The sequence below is a fragment of the Ranitomeya variabilis genome, chromosome 5, assembly GCF_051348905.1.
Source record: "Ranitomeya variabilis isolate aRanVar5 chromosome 5, aRanVar5.hap1, whole genome shotgun sequence".
Lineage (NCBI taxonomy): Eukaryota > Metazoa > Chordata > Amphibia > Anura > Dendrobatidae > Ranitomeya > Ranitomeya variabilis.
Window position 1 is genome coordinate 454,098,684 of NC_135236.1, and position 19,595 is coordinate 454,118,278.

Here is a 19,595-nt window from a genome sequence, read left to right on the forward strand (position 1 = left end):
GAAGTCAAGTAATAACCTATCGTATCGGAAAAGCTCTTGTCATGGTGATGATGAACTTTTCTACATTATTTCTCTTATCACACACAGTGGTATTACTAACTTGTCACAGTGAAAAAATAAACTAATGTGGGCTGAGCTGTTGGTGCGGGTGGCAACCTGAGCCTAACAGAGAGTGGCCATGTTGAGGATAGACTTTGTATAGGGATAATGGCTATGACTTTGAACAAACAAATGTGTAATATATTGGCAGCAAATGTGTAATATTCTGCCAATTGTCCTATTTGTACATGTATTTTTAATACTAGTTTTATATTTTACCATCAGAAGTTTTACAGGAACTGCAAACTTTGAAGTGGAAGCTAGACTTGTTGAAAATCAGGAACATGTTCGCTACTTTTTTGCTCTTTCACCAAACAAAAGCAAATAAGGGAACTTGGACCTGAAATACTATTTGTAAGGGATCGCCAGGTGAGATGGATCAGTTAATCCTCTTCTCCAGGTTGACACGTGGCCCCTCAGACTGCTGGAGCTGCTTCCATAGGACACATGGAATCATGGAGACTAGGACTAGCTGTAAATTTAGGAGCAGACAGATGGAGTGTAACCCAGCAGGGATGGATGTGAGTTGAAACACAGTAGTATAGATAATGGAGAAGACCAAACAAGGAACACTGGAGTCTCAATCCCAAGACACAGATGTGTGACAATGGGACTTATATAGGTCTAGTGAGATGATGTCATTGATCCATGACGGACAACCTGCAAAACCCGTGGGTGGCAGACCCAGGAGAAGGGAGCATAGACTGAGCTACCCGGGACAGGACTGTAACACTTTTTATGCACCAAAATGTCGGCACTACATCATCAGTATTGGGCAATGTCCATTCAAATGTCAGTGCGGCTTTCAATCAAAACAGGAGACACCTAATGTAGAGTTTACAGAAGTCTAGATTACCTTGCAATTTGATGAAATGACATGATATGGCATGACACTCGGCGGTCATCTGAAAATGCTTCTTTTATTTACCCAAACCATGCTTTCAACATGAGGGCCACAGCAGGCTTCTTTCTCCTACTATGGCACAATCGCCATTTCGTGTCCCAGAAGACATTTTATCCAATGAATTGAAGCAAAACGGCCATCATGTTGTATTAGGAGACAGCCACCGCTAGTCTTCATGTTGAATGCACTGTTTAAATTAATGAAAGAACCATTTCTAGAAGATTGGTGAGTGCCAAGTTTACTCTCATCTGTTTGGAAGCTATCATGGACCTGAAATACACATGTAAAGAATATATAGGCCATGCAACATAAAATGAAAGCTGTATATATCAGTTAAATATTTAATATGAACTTAACATCCTGGAGAAAAAAAATTACATAGTAATTTTGGATTTTTCACAATTGGTTGATAGAGACGAGCAAATCATATGAAATGTAAATTCAAAACTTCACTGAATTCTTTTAAGAACTAGTCCGGCAGCTAATTGAACTCGCGATGCTTTCAAAAGATGTATATAACACTCTATTAGGACTTTCTCTCCTTATTACTATTGCTAAGATGTAAGATGTGATATCCTGTCATTCAGATTACTGCAAAATGGCTTCTGCACTTCCTGCCTCTGCTTTTATACAGGATATACATGATAGTTCCTACTGATATATACTGTGAGATGTGCTATTGGCAGAAGCCCACCTGTCTGTCACCGATTTCATATGTGCCTTCCCCGGCTGATGTAATCTTCTTCATTGTGTAAAAAGGCAGTGGAGTTTTCAGACTTTGCTTAATCAAGCAAAGTGAATCGCAAATTTTTCAAGCTTCCCAAGTTCAGCATAGCAAATAGTTAAAAATATTACACCAATTCGATTAGCATTAAATCAATTCACTCTTGTCTATTGGCTACAGCAGTTAATATTTTCTTACAATACCTTAATATTAGTGAATTTGTATTCTGTGAAATCTGAGACTTTGAACATCAGCAAACAGTTCTCCAAGTCAGAACTTTGCTTTTGCTTGCCTTTGATGAACTATGAAAGAATAAAAAGTAAACAGTTGTTCAATCGTGACTCACCAAAAATGCTAGTCCCTAACCTCATTGTGTCCTGTCTTGTCTACTAAAACCAGCATCCCTGCTTCAAAAAATCTATTCAAATTACGATTTTTTTTTTGCTGACATTCTTTTCCACCTCAGTCACCATTTACATAAAATTACAATTCCAAATTCTTTCAGTTGGATATCAAACTGTTCCGCTTCTATGTACAGTACAGACCAAAAGTTTGGACACACCTTCTCATTTAAAGATTTTTCTTTATTTTCATGGCTATGAGAATTGTACATTCACACTGAAGGCATCAAAACTATGAATTAACACATGTGGAATTATATACTTAACAAAAAAGTGTGAAACAACTGAAATTATGTCTTATATTCTAGGTTCTTCAAAGTAGCCACCTTTTGCTTTGATGACTGCTTTGCACACTCTTGGCATTCTCTTGATGAGCTTTAAGAGGTAGTCACCGGGAATGGTCTTCCAACAATCTTGAAGGAGTTCCCAGAGATGCTTAGCACTTGTTGGCCCTATTGCCTTCACTCTGCGGTCCAGCTCACCCCAAACCATCTCGATTGGGTTCAGGTCTGGTGACTGTGGAGGCCAGGTCATCTGGCGTAGCAACCCATCACTCTCCTTCTTGGTCAAATAGCCCTTACACAGCCTGGAGGTGTGTTTGGGGTCATTGTCCAGTTGAAAAATAAATGATGGTCCAACTAAACGCAAACCGGATGGAATAGCATGCCACTGCAAGATGCTGTGGTAGCCATGCTGGTTCAGTATGCCTTCAATTTTGAATAAATCCCCAACAGTGTCACCAGCAGAGCACCATCACACCTCCTCCTCCATGCTTCACGGTGGGAGCCAGGCATGTAGAGTCCATCCGTTCACCTCTGCGTCGTACAAAGACACGTTGGTTGGAACCAAATTTGGACTCATCAGACCAAAGCACAGATTTCCACTGGTCTAATGTCCATTCCTTGTGTTCTTTAGCCCAAACAAGTCTCTTCTGCTTGTTGCCTGTCCTTAGCAGTGGTTTCCTAGCAGCTATTTTACCATGAAGGCCTGCTGCACAAAGTCTCCTCTTAACAGTTGTTGTAGAGATGTGTCTGCTGCTAGAACTCTGTGTGGCATTGACCTGGTCTCTAATCTGAGCTGCTGTTAACCTACAATTTCTGAGGCTGGTGACTCAGATAAACTTATCCTCAGAAGCAAAGGTGGCTCTTGGTCTTCTTTCCTGGGGCGGTCCTCATGTGAGCCAGTTTCTTTGTAGCGCTTGATGGTTTTTGCCACTGCACTTGGGGACACTTTCAAAGTTTGCCTAATTTTTCGGACTGACTGACCTTCATTTCTTAAAGTAATGATGGCCACTCGTTTTTCTTAGCTGCTTTTTTCTTGCCATAATACAAATTCTAACAGTCTATTCAGTAGGACTATCAGCTGTGTATCCACCAGACTTCTGCACAACACAACTGATGGTCCCAACACCATTTATAAGGCACGAAATCCCACTTATTAAACCTGACAGGGCACACCTGTGAAGTGAAAACCATTCCCAGTGACTACCTCTTGAAGCTCATCAAGAGAATGCCAAGAGTGTGCAAAGCTGTCATCAAAGCAAAAGGTGGCTACTTTGAAGAACCTAGAATATAAGACATAATTTCAGTTGTTTCACACTTTTTGTTAAGTATATAATTCCACATGTGTTAATTCATAGTTTTGATGCCTTCAGTGTGAATGTACAATTTTCATAGTCATGATGAAGATACAGAAAAATTTTTAAATGAGAAGGTGTGTTCAAACTTTTGGTCTGTACTGTACAGTGGGGAAAAAAAGTATTTAATCAGCTACCAATTGTGCAAGTTCTCACACTTAAAAAGATGAGAGATGCCTGTAATTGACATCATAGGTAGACCACAACTATGTGAGTCAAAATGAGAAAACAAACCCAGAAAATCACCTTGTCTGATTTGGCAAGGTTTATTTTGTGAATTATGGTGGAAAATAAGTATTTGGTCATTAACAAAAGTTGATCTCAATATTTTGTTATATATCCTTTGTTGGCAATGACAGGTAAAACGTTTTCTGTAAGTCTTCACAAGGTTGGCACACAATGTTGGTGGTATGTTGGCCCATTCTTCCATGCAGATCTCCTTTAGAACAGTGATGTTTTGGGCCTGTCGCTGAGCAACGCGGACTTTCAACTACCTCCAAACATTTTCTATGGGGTGGAGATCTGCAGACTGGCTAGGCCACTCCAGGACCTTAGAAAGCCACTTCTTTGGTGGCCTGGCAGTGTGCTTGAGATCATTATCATGCTGAAAGACCCATCCACATTTCATCTTCAATGCCCTTGCTGATTGAAGGAGGTTTTCTCCCAAAATCTCACAATATATAACCCCATTCATTCTTTCATGTACAAGGATCAGTCGTCCTGTCCCTTTGCAGAGAAACAGCCCCAAAGTATGATGTTCCCACCCCCATGCTTTACAGTAGGTATGGTGTTCTATGGATGCACCTCAGCATTCTGTCTCCTCCAAACATGATGAGTTTTGTTTCTACCAAAGAGTTCTAATTTGGTTTTATCAGACCATATGACATTCTCCCAATACTCTCTGGATAATCCAAATGCTCTCTAGCAAACATCAGAAGGGCCTGGATATGTACTGGCTTAAGCAAGGGGACACATCTGGCACTTCAGGATCTGAGTCCCTGGCGGCTTTGTGTGTTACTGATGGTAGCCTTTGTTATGGTGGTCCCAGCTCTATGCAGGTCAATCACTAGGTCCCCCGTGTGGTTCTGGGATTTTTGCTCACCATTTTTGTGATAATTTTGACCCCACAGGGTGAGATCTTGCTAGGAGCCCCAGATTGAGGGAGATTATCAGTGGTCTTGTATGTCTCCCATTTTCTTATTATTGCTCCCACAGTTGATTTCATCAAACCAAGCTGCTTGCCTATTGCATATTCAGTCTTCCCAGCCTGGTGCAGGGCTACAATTTTGTTTCCGGTGTCCTCTGACAGCTCTTTGGTCTTCATCATAGTGGAGTTTGGAGTGTGAGTGTTTGAGGTTGTGGGTAGGTGTCTTTTATACTGATTTCAAGTTCAAATAGGTGCCATTACTACAGGTAATGAGTGGAGGACAGAGAAGCCTCTTAAAATAGAAGTTGCAGGTGTGTGAGAGCCAGAAATCTTGCATGTTTTTAAGTGGCCAAATACTTATTTTCCACCATAATTTGCAAAATAAATCTTGCAAAATCAGACAAGGTGATTTTCTGGATTTGTTTTCATCCCATAGTTGTGTTCTACCTATGATGTCAATTACAGGCCTCTCTCATATTTTTAAGTGGGAAAACTTGCACAATTGGTGGCTGACTAAATACTTTTTTTTCCCCACTGTATATATCAGGGATTATCTCAAAATACCACTTCAAAGTCGATCTTCACTATTAGTAACACACTCTCCCTATTTCCATCGGTCTTTCATCAATCTCTCCTTTCCACTTTGAATTTTTTACCACTTTCTATAATCCATGCGTCGGATGCCTAAAACGTTAAAGAGAATCTGTCAGTAGAATCAACCCCCCTAAGCCGTCTATTTTCGCATTGGCATTTATATTTGTGATCCAATGTCTTATTCCAGATAAATCCACATTTTTCTTAATATGTAAATGAGCTTTTAGGATCTATGGGTAGGGCATAGATCTCTCCAAGAATCTGACTCCAGAGTTATTTTAAATGAAATGGGGCATTACCAGTGTAAGATGTAATGACTGACAGTCTGCTCTCCTGATCTAAATAACTCACGCTAGTAATGCCCCATTTCACTTAAAATAAGTTCAGGTAGATCTGTGTCCAGCCCGTAGATCTTAACAGCTCATTTATTTGTAGGAAAAACACATATTTCTCTGAAATAATACATTGGATTGCAGATTTCAAGGTATCATTTTTTTCAGCTTTCTGATAAAAATATATTACGAAGTTGCACATTTTCAGGTACACTGTTGATTTTAAAAATGAAAATTAACCCAATGGCTACTCAGTAAGCATTTCCATGGTAGGCCGCAATAATGTCTAGGAGGACAAATATGTTTGGTGGTGGTTTCGAGGCTCAAAGATTGAAATTGTAACCACCTGTTATAAGCTTTAAATGTCAATTAAATGATGTCATGTTTGGTTAGATTCCCATCATGTAGCTAGAGCCATGGTTACCCAAAGACTTCCCTCATATCGAAGGCTTAGAAAGAGTATTTATAACATTATGAGGACTAAGGTCTCATTCAGACATCTTCTATTGTGCTTACATGCAAAAAGAAAGTTTAATCAGTATTTTTTAGTAGAGTTTCACCAGAGTTTGATCAGCATGGCAATTTTTACCATCAGAGTTTCAGCAATTTTTCTCAGATGCTAAAAAATTAATTGTGAAGCTTTCTCAGGCTTCTCATATCAAACATTCATTAAGATACAGAGAGCACAAGTATGGTATCTGATCGCTGTCTGATTTTTTTTTTCATGGGCACATAGACTTATATTGGTGAGACTGATCTGAGACTCAAATCAAAATCTGTCTGTGATTTTGTCTGGATTACTCTGTCCACCAAACACTTGGGCATGTGGACAACTCTATAGACTACTATAGTAGGTATGAGTTCTGTGAAAAACGGATAGAATGAAAAACTGATGTCTGAATGAGCCTCAAAGCAATATAGAAAAATGCATAAATGTCTCTTTAATTAATTGGGGAAAAACTGAAATTCTTACCGATGCTTTCTTGGAGAACGGCCATTTTGGTTTCTTGGCATCTATTTAATAAAAGAAAAGCAGTTGTACTATAACATAGACATGAATATGTGTCGGATATTCACTTGTCACCTGTAGTAATAGGTGTATAATAGGTGATTTGTATCTATCCGCACACGTACATGGTTGGTTGCCTTCCATGAGGCAATGCTTGGTTATATGTCGTTCTCGGAGGGTTCCCATTATGCACAATGGCTGAATTGTCCAAGGTAGCCAATTCCACCCATTTTGCAGGCAATGGCTATAAGCATATAATAGACGTAGCCCAGGGACCACAATGGTACTGGCAAACAAATAATGTTGTTGATCTCATACAACCACTTTAATGCTTCTGGACAGGAATAACTAAAACATTATGATGTTCGAACCAGGAGCTCGTGTTTTTATGTAACTTTTTATTTATGGCTAAAAAACAATCAGCATTTATAATTTCCTTTTCACCCTATTAAGCAATAGGGATACCGAATAGAGCTGATAAGTCAAGAAGGGTTCTGTTACATATTAAGGAACTAATAGACGTGGGCAGTGAAGAACACAGCACTTTGGACCTAACCGATGAGCTTTGGTAGCAATTCAATCTGTCGACATATCAGTACAAATACAAAATTCTGAGGGCAAGTAGGTTGCATTGGGGCAATTCTGGAGTGTTCTCTATCATGGGAAGCCAAAACTCAATTTGTCTCAATTCCCTCATTTCCTAGGTCAGCAAAATTCAATGAGTGTGGAAAATAATCTCTGAAACCTGATTCAGGTTTGACATATTCATACCACTATTTGGAAGCCATGATGCCTGATACATGTAGTCAGAGGCGCCATCTGATACCAGGAGATCTCCGGGGAATACTTCCAGTCCTGGTATACTTAGTACCACAGAACTTCGTCTTCGTTCACTCTGCCTTTGAAAATAAAAGATTATATTTCACTTATTTATATCCACATTATCAGTTAATATTAACAGGAGGATAATTTCTAAAGGGAACCTGTCACCAGATGTTTCTATTACATCTGAGGGCAGCACGATGTAGAGACAGAGACCCTGATTACTGCGATTTATCACTTACCGGGCTGCTTCATATGCTGTTTTAATAAAATCACTGTTTTATCTGCTGCAGAACTAGCAGTTCTCTGAACCCTGAGCTCTATATAACCCGCGCACACCACTAATTTGCAGCTTTTTATGTATGCTTTGCATAGACAGAAAGCTGCCAGCCACATGGCAGCAGGTTTACTATTCCTATACTGATAATCTCCTATTGATAAAACAGTGATTATATCAAAACTACAGCAAGCAACCCAGTAAGTCATACATCGCTGGAATCGAGATCTATTTCTTCACATTATGTTGCTCTTTGATTAGGTGGCAAAAGTTGATGACAGATTTCTTTTAACAAACATCCTGCATATGAAAAGTCTATTATGAAATATTGAGCACATTTACTTTTATTACCGATGATGAAACATTTAATGCACTATATGAAAAAGTCTTGTAAGCTACTTATACTAGACTTGGAAGAAAACAATATGACCCACTAGTCCACAGGGAAGTCATCAGTCTACATCGTATACATTCCTTTTCGGCAGCCATCAGTGATTATTAAGTATACAATTTGGAAAAGTCTTAATATTTTTCAAACTTAAAAAAGGTCTAAAAACAATATTATTATTGCCAAATTGGTTCATTTGATGCCTTTATCCAGATCTGGTCAGGGACGGGTATCAGTAGGATACAAAGCAAAAATGTAAAAGTTCAGGTTTTCCACTAAGTCTTACACTGTAAGTAATTCCTACATAGTTAATTCCCCCTGATTGACATGTGTTAATTAACTTTAAGCAGAGGTACGGTACTTGAAAGCTTTACTTTCAATACTTCCAAGCACAAAAGATTCCAGTGAATGGGGATTATTGTGTATTCCTTATTTATTAAAATTCCAGCTAAGATGAAAAGATCTAGAATTCTTCGCTTTGTCTTGATAGCTTTTATGTTTTGTATACTTGACATTAAGTACTTACTGTATGTGTCATTTACATGGCAAATTTCAATTCAAAGTTACATCATTTTATCATCAGCCAAGTTTGGATATCAGTAGAGGCAGTCCCCAGTTTACAAACTAGATATGTTCTGTAGCTTAGTCCATAACCGAATATGTATGTAGGCTGGAATGGGGCCAGGAGAAAAAAACAAACCAATTTTCACCCTTCCACTGACCACTCCAGCTGCCCTGACCATCACCGCCCGCGATCTGGTCTACTTCTTTCCACCTCAGCATGCAGCATCTCTGGCCTCTTCACTATAGACCAGGACTTCCAGTCACACCCAGACCTTGGTGGTTACTGTGATTCATAAGGTTGCAATGCCTACATCACAGCCTTATGACACAGTTTTGGAGTTGCAAGGCATGATGACGGAAAGAAAAAGACCAGATGGTGCACAACGAGTCAACCGAAAAGGTGAGGTGAGTAGTAGTATTTTTTGTAACCAATACTCACCTCTCCGGCCATGCCTCTCTTCACCGTCTGGTCTTTCTGCTTCCAGGCTTCACCAAGGGCAGAGTTTACTGTACATCACAACTTTGATGAGCAGTGAGCTCCTGCCTGGATGCAGCTGGGAGGCTTTATAGTGAAAAGGCTGAAGATGTTGCCCTTGGCTGTGGAAAGAAGAGGACAGGAGGGCGGGCGGAGAGTTCAATGATGAGGTGAGTATTACATTTATTTTTGAATATCCGACGTTCGTAATTAGGGGTCGTATGTAAGTTACATGTTCATAAGTCAGGGACTGCCTGTATAATTCCTGATGTTTTCCAAATTATTCACAACCATGTTGTTGGAAATTTGTAATAGAATGTGAAACGTTACTTTCTATTCATTTGGAGAACCATCAGATTTCTCACCCAGCCAGATGTCTTATCAACATTCATTAAGGAATGGGAAGGAGTTAAACCACCTGCCCTCCAAACCGTTGAGATCTTGACAGCAGTGCATACTGAATGGTCAACAATTATTCTTATTTCTGTAATCTTAGTAGGAACATCTTCCTGTTTTTGTAAGGCTAAGTTCTCACGCAAAAAATGTTCCTCCAGGAAAATTATTTTTCACCTGTATTGTCATATATATGCTATCTTTATGTAATTTATTATTATAAATTTGTATTTACTCATTTATATAGCGCCATTAATTCCATAACCCTTTACAGACATTATCATCGCTGTGCCCATTGGGGCTCACAATCTAGAATTCCCTATCAGTATGTCTTTTGTATTGTGGGAGGAAACCGAAGGAAACCAACGCAAACATGGGGAGAACATACAAACTCCTTACAGATGTTGTACTTGGTGGGATTTGAACCCAGGACTCCAACGCTGCAGACTGCAGTGCTAACCACTGAGCCACCGTGCTGCTCTATACATCAGCAGTGAATAAAATTTACTAGACCAAAATCAGTTTCCTATGTTAAGAACTACAATGTATCCATATAAATCGGATTCTAGTGCATACTATGGTTTTTTCATGAGGACGTTTTGTCCACATGAATTAAATGTTCATCTTAATAGGCTAATTCTCTAATATTGGTCCTAGTGCTGTCCATGTCGGGTCAGTTTTATACATAGATAACACTCGGATCAAAAATACGGGGTTTGGTTATATTCATTGATCATTTTAAGAATTGATCATAGGAGATCATTGTTCTGGACTGCAATATCAAATTACACCATAATTAAGGATGCAGAACCGATTAACTCGTCTATGAGAGCATTTTGATATGGTTTGTGTGAATTTAAATGATACTTTTTAAGATATAAAGTTTTTCCAACACAATTTTATTTTATGTTGAATAAGTTTGAATTTTCCTATACTAAATCTTTTTTGACATTGCATTGCTAACATTTTTCTAATCTCATAAATGGCTTTAAAATGTACAGTAAGTATCCCAAAGTGTTTATCCCTAGTGGTATATTAATACAGGATTAATAAATGACAACAAAAATTAAGCTGGACTTTGTGACTTGATTGGCAGGTATACTGTAGATAAGATCGAACAATGGACATGTTAAATTCTTTTACATTCTTTTAACAATAACTGATTGATTACATTTGGGTGGAAGCAAGAGGTGAATATTTTCACTGCTCATAAGGCAAGCACCATTATGGATTAAAGTGAAGTAATTAAGAATGAACCAAAATCTAAGCAAAAATTATTAACTAATGCAGAGTAATATAATGTACAGTACCCTGAAGAAGTATTCATACTCAGTAAATTTTTCCAAATTTTTTCATGTCACGACGCCCACGAGCTTAAATATATTTTATTGGAATTTTATGTGATATATCAACACAAAGTAGCAAATATTTGTGAAGTATAAAGGAAAGGATACACATTTTTCTAATGATTTAAAAAATGTAAATTTGAAACTTGTGAGGTGCATTTGCATTGTAGTCCGATACTCCTAAATAAAATACAGAGTGACCAATTGCCTCTAGAAATTACATAATTAGTAAATTGAGTCCAAATGTGTGCAATTTATTCTCAGTACAACTACAACTGTTCTGTGAATATGTCAGAGGTTTGTTTGAGATCATTAGTGATCAAACCGCATCATGAAAACCAAGGAACACACCAGACAGGTCAGGGATAAAATTGTGGAGAACAGTAAGGCAGGGTTAGGTTATATAAAAAATAGCCAAAGCTCTGAACATTTCACAAAGAACTGTTCAATGCAATATCCAAGGAGCATGGCACAACTGCAAACCTAACAAGACATGGCCATCCACCTAATCTGACATCCCAAGTAAGGAGAGCATTAATTAGAGAAAGAGCCAAAAGATCCACGGCTCAGGTTCAAGATTTTGGCCACAAGACAACTATTGTATACTCAACAAATCTGGCCTTTATGGAAGAGCGGCAAGAAGAAAGCCATTTTTGAAAGCAAGCCATAAGAATTCTCATATGCAAAAAGCCATGAATGTATGGGACACAGCTAGCAGGTGGAAGAAAGTGCTCTGGTCAGATAAGACAACGCAGAACTTTTAGATTTAATGCACAACACTTTGTGTGGTAGAAAACAAATACCACATCATCCTGAAAACACCATCCCCACCATCAAACATGATGGAGACAGCATCATGCTATTGGGATGATGTTCTTCAGCAGGGACAGGGAAGTTGGTCAAAGTTGATGAGAAGATGGATGGAGCTAAATACAGGGCAATCCTGGAGAAAAACCTGTTAGAGACTGCAAAAGACACGAGACGCCGATGTAGGTTCACCTTCCAGCCGGACAATGACCCTAAGCATCCTGACAGAGTTACAATGGAATGGTTTATATCAAAGCATATTCATGTGTTTAAATGGTCCAGTCAAAGTCCAAACTTAAATCCCATTGAGCGTATGTGTCAAGATTTGGAAATTGCTGTTCACAGACGTTTCCATGCAATCTCACTGAGCTAAAGCTAGTTTGCAAACAAGAATGGGCAAAAATTGTCAGTCTCTAGATGTGCAAAGCTGTTAGAGATATACCACAAAAGTGGCTAGTCGACTGCATAAGTGAATTAATTCACCATGTTTGTGATTTTCATTTGGTGAAATTTATTCAGAAAATATCTCTGACAAAAATTGTTAAATTGTATATTTCGTCTACTTTGACATATATGTGTTTTTGTCATAATTGATAGGTCTTCTCTAATCTGTGGAAGGGTAGGGTTTATGAAACTAATCCTCAGGCAGAGCCTGAACCAAATAGGCTAATTGAAATTCGTGTCTAAGATATTGAATGCATATTGCAGAAAGTATTCCTGAACATGATAAGACTGTGCGGGCAGTAACCACTCTCGGTGTATCCTGCAAATGGTAAGCTAATTATTCTTCCATTATCCTGTGCAAACCACAGAAGGTAAACATGGTTGTCTATTTCTTGGGCCACTGTGTTAAGTACATTAATGGATAGGGTTAATCCCCTAAACCTGATCACAACAGGAACTCAGCGCTGCTTGCGGCCTAAAAATTGTGCTAACAGCTAAGAATGGTGCCAGCACTGCCCCTGGCTGTTTAACCCCCAAATGCTGAAATCGGTAGCTCCCTCTGCCTTCAGACTGGAGCTCCCGCAATGTCATCGCGGGGGCCCAGTTGTTGCCATGGGTCACCAAGGGTTGCCTCCGTGGGGCATTGCAATGCGTTATACCTGTGGAAAAAGTGAACGTCCCTCAGAGGGACTAAGTAAAAAAGTTAAAAAAAAATTGTAAAAATGGAAATAAAAATGGAATAACTGAAAACTTAATCTTGTCTCACAAATAAACAAGCCACTATACAGCTCCATCAGCGGAAAAATAAAAAAGTTGCAGCTCTCAGAATGAAGCGATGCAAAAATAATTCTTTTTTCTGTAAAAGTTTTTATTGTGTAAAAGCGACGAAACATAAAAGATAACATAAATGAGGTACCGCTGTAGTCATACTGACCAAAAAATAAAGATGGTCTATCAATGTTACCACATATAAAACGGCAACCTCCCCCCAAAAAAAACCAAAAAACTATTCCTAAATTGCTGGTTTTTGTTCATTCTATCTCACAAAAATTGGAATGGAAAGAGATAAAAAAAAATGTAATGTACACAAAAATGGTTTGAAAAAATACTCAACTTGTCCTGCAATAAACCATCCCCGCATGACTTTGCTGGTAGAAATATGGAAAAATTATAGCCCTCAAAATATAGTGGTGCAAAAACTAATTTTTGCAAAAAAAAAGAACAGCAGCTTTTAGTGTGTGACAGCATCCAAACAAAAAAAAATGTATAAATCTGGTATCGCTATTATTGCACTGCCCTGAAGAATAAAGTTGTCTAATAACTTATACTGCACAAGGAATGGCGTAAAAAGATATAAAACCAATTCTTCATCTGCTGCTAATTTATTTTATTCTGTCTCACAAACATTGCAGTAAGGCTCAGCTCACATTTATCCTGTTCTCTGCGCTGAGCGCTTACACTAGGATTTCCACATAAATCTCTGAAATACGTGATTCAGACGGAACTCCAGGTGGAAGATTCCCTATAATGAGGCTCGGTCATAAACCTACAAAATGACTAGGTACTTAAGGGGTTAACATTGCTAAGTATAGAAAAAGTTTTGTAATTGTATTCTTTATTTATCCATACCAGAAAAACACGAATGGCACACTGATGACACCGGTATCGTTTTTCCACATATATGATTTATACAGATGTGTGAAGGGGGACTGAGATTAGAACAGCAATTTTGAGGGGATAACTTGAAGATCCTGCAATAGCACTTAGACATACTATGTGTCATTTATAGCATTAGTGCTTCTTTATGTAGCAGAGGGTCATATTAGGCCACCTTAGGCACTAGGGTTTGGGCATGATTGCAATTTCTGCACCTCACATTGCTTCTCCTTCAATACAATCTATTTTCTAAAGTAACTACCGTATTTTTCGGACCATAAGACGCACTTTTTTTCCTCCAAATTTGGGAGGAAAGTGTGGCTGTGTCTTATAGTCCGGATGTAACATGTGGGGAAGGGGCAGTGCCAGTGGGATCCACTGTGATTCCACTCACAGGAGGCAGAAAAATGTCCCTGCTGCCTGGCTGCAGAGCTGGGGAAACTGTGATCCCAATGATTAAAGTGCAGTGAATATTCATTAGCCGCTTCCCCGCCCACCTGTCAGCTGAGCAGTGAGCGGAGAGCAGCCATTGAATAGTCCTTCACTTAAGCAGCAACACACATGGTTTCCTCAGCTCTGGATTCTTGAAGCAGCTGGGGAGATCTATGTCCAGTGGAGGAGGAGGCAGGGGCAGGGGGAGACTAGATCGCTGCATACCTGCCTGGCTGTGCTGGATGCTGAGGCATAAGGACCTGTGTGATGTCAGGAAATGGGCGGGCTGGAGCATCACATGATGGCACAGATCCCTCCCTCTTCTGATGTCATCACAGGTCCTTCAGACACCGCACTAGAATCTGCAGGCTCCCTGTTATGACCTGTGCTGTGGAGAGGCAACAAGAGGGAGAGCTCTGTGCGGTCATGGGATGCTCCAGCTTTTTACCTCACCACAGTGTAGCTGGCTGGCTGACACAATTAAAAGGTTAGTCACTACAACACACAATAAAGCACTCTGCCACTCCTGTGGTGAACTATAACTCCCAGCATGCCAGAGCATCTGCAGGTCATGCTGGGAGTTTTAGTTCTCCAATGGGATCTCAAAGCAGCACTCCAGTATTAGGTTTCAGTGCTGGAAAATAGAAGCCCTCTGCCCCCATTCTTATACTCACCCTTCAGCGTCTTCATATAGTACTTTACAGACACCACACTGGTGCCGCAGCACCATCTTCTACCCACAGCTTCCAACATAATAACCTACTATTATATATAATAACACATATAATAGTATGTTATTTATGTTACTAAATATTTTACCACATTTTTTTGCTTCAAATATTTTTTTTCCCTATTTTCCACCTCTAAAACCTGGGTGCGTCTTATAGTCCGAAAAATATGGTATTCTTTATACTTTGGTCATATCTGTATATGATGTACAGTTGATGTAAAAACTACACACACCCCTTTGAAAATGCCAGGTTTTTGTCATTTAAATAAAGTAATTCCAAAAACAATAATTTCAGAACTTTTTCCTTCTTTAATGTCATCTGTGCAAATCCATTGAGAAACAAACTGAAATCATTTTCAGGGAGAAAATACAAATAACAAAACTAAAATATTGTGGTTGTGTAAGTGTGAACACCCTCTTATAATTAGGGACGTGGTTGTGTTCAGAATTAGCCATTTAAACTCATGTTAAATAGAAGTCAGTACACAGCTGCCATCATTTATAGTGATTCTGATAAACTACATATAAAGGTTGTGGTAGTTTAACTCACTTGGTGGTGCACGGAGGTAGAACACTGTCTTTTTAAATATTCAGTTGGTTTATTATATAACAACATAAACCAACAAGAAGGGGGTAGTAAACACAGCCCTTCAGGCAAAAACAGGAAAGCAACAAAGAAAAAAAAATGTTCTAACAGAGTCCATATGTTTGCAGATAGCAGCCTGCTCTGGAGCAACACAGGTACAGTCTTTCCTCCTAAGGACAGAAACCACTGGAGAGTCCTCTCGCCAGTATTGATGGACAAAGACTGCCTCTTGAGCCAAGTCATTTAAGCCCCAGACCATGTAACTCTTCCACCATGTGACTGATCACATGACTGTGACATCACACAGGTCCTGTCAGCACACCTAGGTGCCAGCTCTGCAGGTGGAGATAAGGTGGACCCCCTCTTACCCACTCTATGGATGTCCACATAAAAAACAGCCAATCTTGCAACTTAACTAAATCCTCACAACACTTAATGTGCTGGAGGGAAGTTACTCTGGGTTTTACATCACTGACACCTTTAAGCGTAATGACACATATCTCCCCTACATCACTCTACCAGTGACGTTGTCACATATTCCCCCTTTGCCCAAAGTCGGAGTTTTTGGCACCTTCATTCGCTAAGCAGGGGAGTATGGACAGGGCAGCTGAATTCCTGTGCCACTTCCCTGGCCTATGCTCGACGTGAAAAGTGAAATCTTGGAGGCCTAAGAACCACCTAGTTAGGCAAGCATTCAAACTCTTCTTTTCCCTCAACCATCTCAGCATCTCAGAGGTGCATGGTCAGATAACAGCTTAAACCTATGGCCCAGCAGGTAATATCTCAGGGTATCTATGGCCCATTTTATGTCTAAGCACTCCTTCTTGATGATGGCATAGTTTCTCTCACATGAAGAGAGCTTCCAGCTCAGATACAGGATGGGATGCTCCTCCATTCACTTCCTGAGACAACATGGCTCACAAGCTGACGGCTGACGCATCTGTCTGGAGCATGAACTCCTTGCTGAAGTCTGGTACGACCAGAATTGGATGTCTACCCAGATCCTGCTTCAGGTGTGTAGACTTTTTATGTCCACTGTGAAAGCATGTTAACATGTGGACTTGTTTAAATGGAACCTTAAAAAAAAATCATATCAAACACAAGTAGCAAAAATGTAATGTAACATAATTTTAATGGAATATTACAATGCAATATTTCTTATTTGCTGAATAAATATGCCACACCAATTGTATGTTGAACTTTCTTTGCAATGTCGTTTATTTGTATGGATAAATGTGTGTGAACAAGAGTTGTATTGAATATAAGATATAATGGAGAGAAACTTGTGTATATATGATAGAGCAAACTAACCAGACTTCCAAGTAAGACAAAACTCTATGTTCAGAAATCTTTGTCGGGAACCTTATGTTCACCCCATATGTATAGACAAGCACAGCAAAAAACACTCTTTTTATTCTCTCTATAATAACAACCTTAAGCCACGTTCACACCTTCTGTATTTGGTCAGTATTTTACCTCAGTATCTGTAAGGGCTGTCCCACACGTCCAGATAATTCCGGTACCGGAATAAATCGGTACCGGAGTTATCCATGTCCGTGTGCCTGGGAACTCACGGAGGCCATACGTGCGGCACACGTGTGCCGCCCGTATGGCGAGTGGGTACCACACGGAGCGTGTGGTACCCACTCTGCATGGTGCTGAAGCTGCGATTCATATCTTCCCTGCAGCAACGTTTGCTGTAGAGAAAATATGAAGAATAGTGTTTAAAATAAAGATCTATGTGTCCGCCGCCCCCCCACCCCCTGTGCGCCCCCCCGCTGGTCAGAAAATACTTACCCGCTCCCTCGCTGCTTCCTGGTCTGGCCGCGGCTTCTCCTGCATGCGGTCACGTGGGCCCGATCATTTACAGTCATGAATATGTGGCTCCACCTCCCATAGGGGCGGAGCCGACTATTCATGATTGTAAATGATCGGCCCCACGTGACCGCATACAGTAGGAGGCGCGGCCAGACCAGGAAGGAGCGAGGGAGCGGGTAAGTATTTTCTGACCAGCGGGGGGGGGGCGCACAGGGGGTGGGGGGGCGGCGGACACATGGATCTTTATTTTTAACACTATTCTTCATATTTTCTCTATAGCAAACGCTGCTACAGGGAAGATATGAATACCGGCTTCAGCACCATGTGGGGGGGACAGCGCTTACTGTAGCGCTGTCTCCTGCACGCACACGGACCCCAGACGGAGAATGTCCGTGTGAGGTCCGTGTTTTACGCGGACCCATTGACTCTATTGGGTCCGTGTAAAACGTGCGCTCCCACGAACACTGACATGTCTCCGTGTTTGGCACACGGAGACACGGTCCGCAAAAAATCAATGACATCTGCACAGATGCATTGATTTTTATGGGTCTACGTGTGTCAGTGTCTCCGGTACGTGAGGAAACTGTCACCTCACGTACCGGAATCACTGACGTGTGAAACCGGCCTAAGCCAAAGCCAGGAGTGGGTGATAAATACAGAAGTGGAGATGTGTTTCTATTATACTGTTCCTCTCCTGGTTTTGACTTACAAATACTCAAGTAAAATACTGACCAAATATGAAACGTGTGAACGTGGCCTTACCATCATTATCTTCAGTTAGTCACATATATCATTAGGGATCTATTACTTTTCCTGGTATTTTCACATGAGACAGCTCTGTTCCAGAATCTTCTGCAACTAAAAGTGTATGTTCACACTACATTTGTTCTGGCGTTTTTTGAGCAGACTCTCTGAACAATGCTGGACACAAATGTTTTGCACTATTTATTTTTATATTGAAAAATGACTTGCTGTTCTTATGTGCAGACTTCTGAGCATTTTTTAAATGCTTCTGGCTTTCAAAAATGCAAAACATTTAAAAGAAGTAGTATGTTCTTCTGGGATTTTCCACTAAGAAGGCACTCCATACTTTACAACAGAAGTCACTGGGAAAGTTAAAAAACATCATGAAGACACCTAGTGTCCTTTTGAGCATTTTTTAAGACTTTTTTTGCTTTAAAATTCCACTATAATTTATTCATTGCTTAATGAATGTCCAAAAACATCTGCTAAATGCCCTAAAAACACAAAGTTAATAAAAAAACAACATCAGAAAAACCTAGAAAGACACTTCAGGATAAAAAATGGTGAGAGGGAGACAAGGAGAAATTTCTAAAGCATCTTCCATTTGAAAAATGTGTTTTTGACTGCCAGAAAAAAATCAGTGTGAACATTCTAAAGCTATGTTCACTCAGAGGTTTTTTGAGGATTATTTAGGACCACTCCAAAAGACTGCTGAAAAATTGCTAAATAATGCTTAAAAGTTTTTCTGTTCATGACTATTGTAAAACCACTTTGCTGGTCAGTGTTTTTTCTGCTTGAGGTTTCTGAAAAACGCCTGGTGGGAAAAAAAGAGAGTCCATGCCACTAAAATGAAGCAGATTCTGATGGAATCTACTCCAAACTAAGAACTGTCCAATGAAAAATGGTGTAAGAAAGAAAAGCTTCTGGAGAAAAAAACTCCAGAGTTTCCTAAAGTGTCTTCTGCCTGAAAAATTTGTCAGGTTCGCCTGAGTTTAAAAGTTGTTGTGTGCACAAAGCCCAACAACATTTCAAAATAATTTCTTGAAGCCGTTTTCACTAAAAAACTTGTCATTTTGAATACCCAAAAAAAATCCTCTGTGTGCACATACTGTAAATGAGATCTATTTAAATTATTATTTTTTCATGCGATGAACATGGATTTTTGGAACAAATCCACCATATATGAATATCCTCAAAGTCTGACCTTGGGTCTTGTACTTTAGTCATTTAAATGATGTTCTCTCAATTGTGAGGGAATTGAGTAAAA

General features: G+C 39.7%; 1 protein-coding gene across 2 annotated transcripts in view; it reads right to left on the reverse strand.

Moving 5' to 3' along the window:
* PLEKHG7 (pleckstrin homology and RhoGEF domain containing G7) overlaps window positions 1–19,595 on the reverse strand; it is a 70,379-nt gene that overhangs the window by 19,035 nt on the left and 31,749 nt on the right. For both annotated transcript variants that reach the window (XM_077265422.1, XM_077265421.1), the window contains exons 5-7: window positions 7,618–7,745; window positions 6,811–6,851; window positions 1,931–2,029 (exon numbers count right to left, since the gene is read on the reverse strand). In XM_077265422.1, coding sequence (XP_077121537.1) covers window positions 1,931–2,029; window positions 6,811–6,851; window positions 7,618–7,745 — 268 coding nt within the window. The remainder of the gene's footprint in view (window positions 1–1,930; window positions 2,030–6,810; window positions 6,852–7,617; window positions 7,746–19,595) is intronic.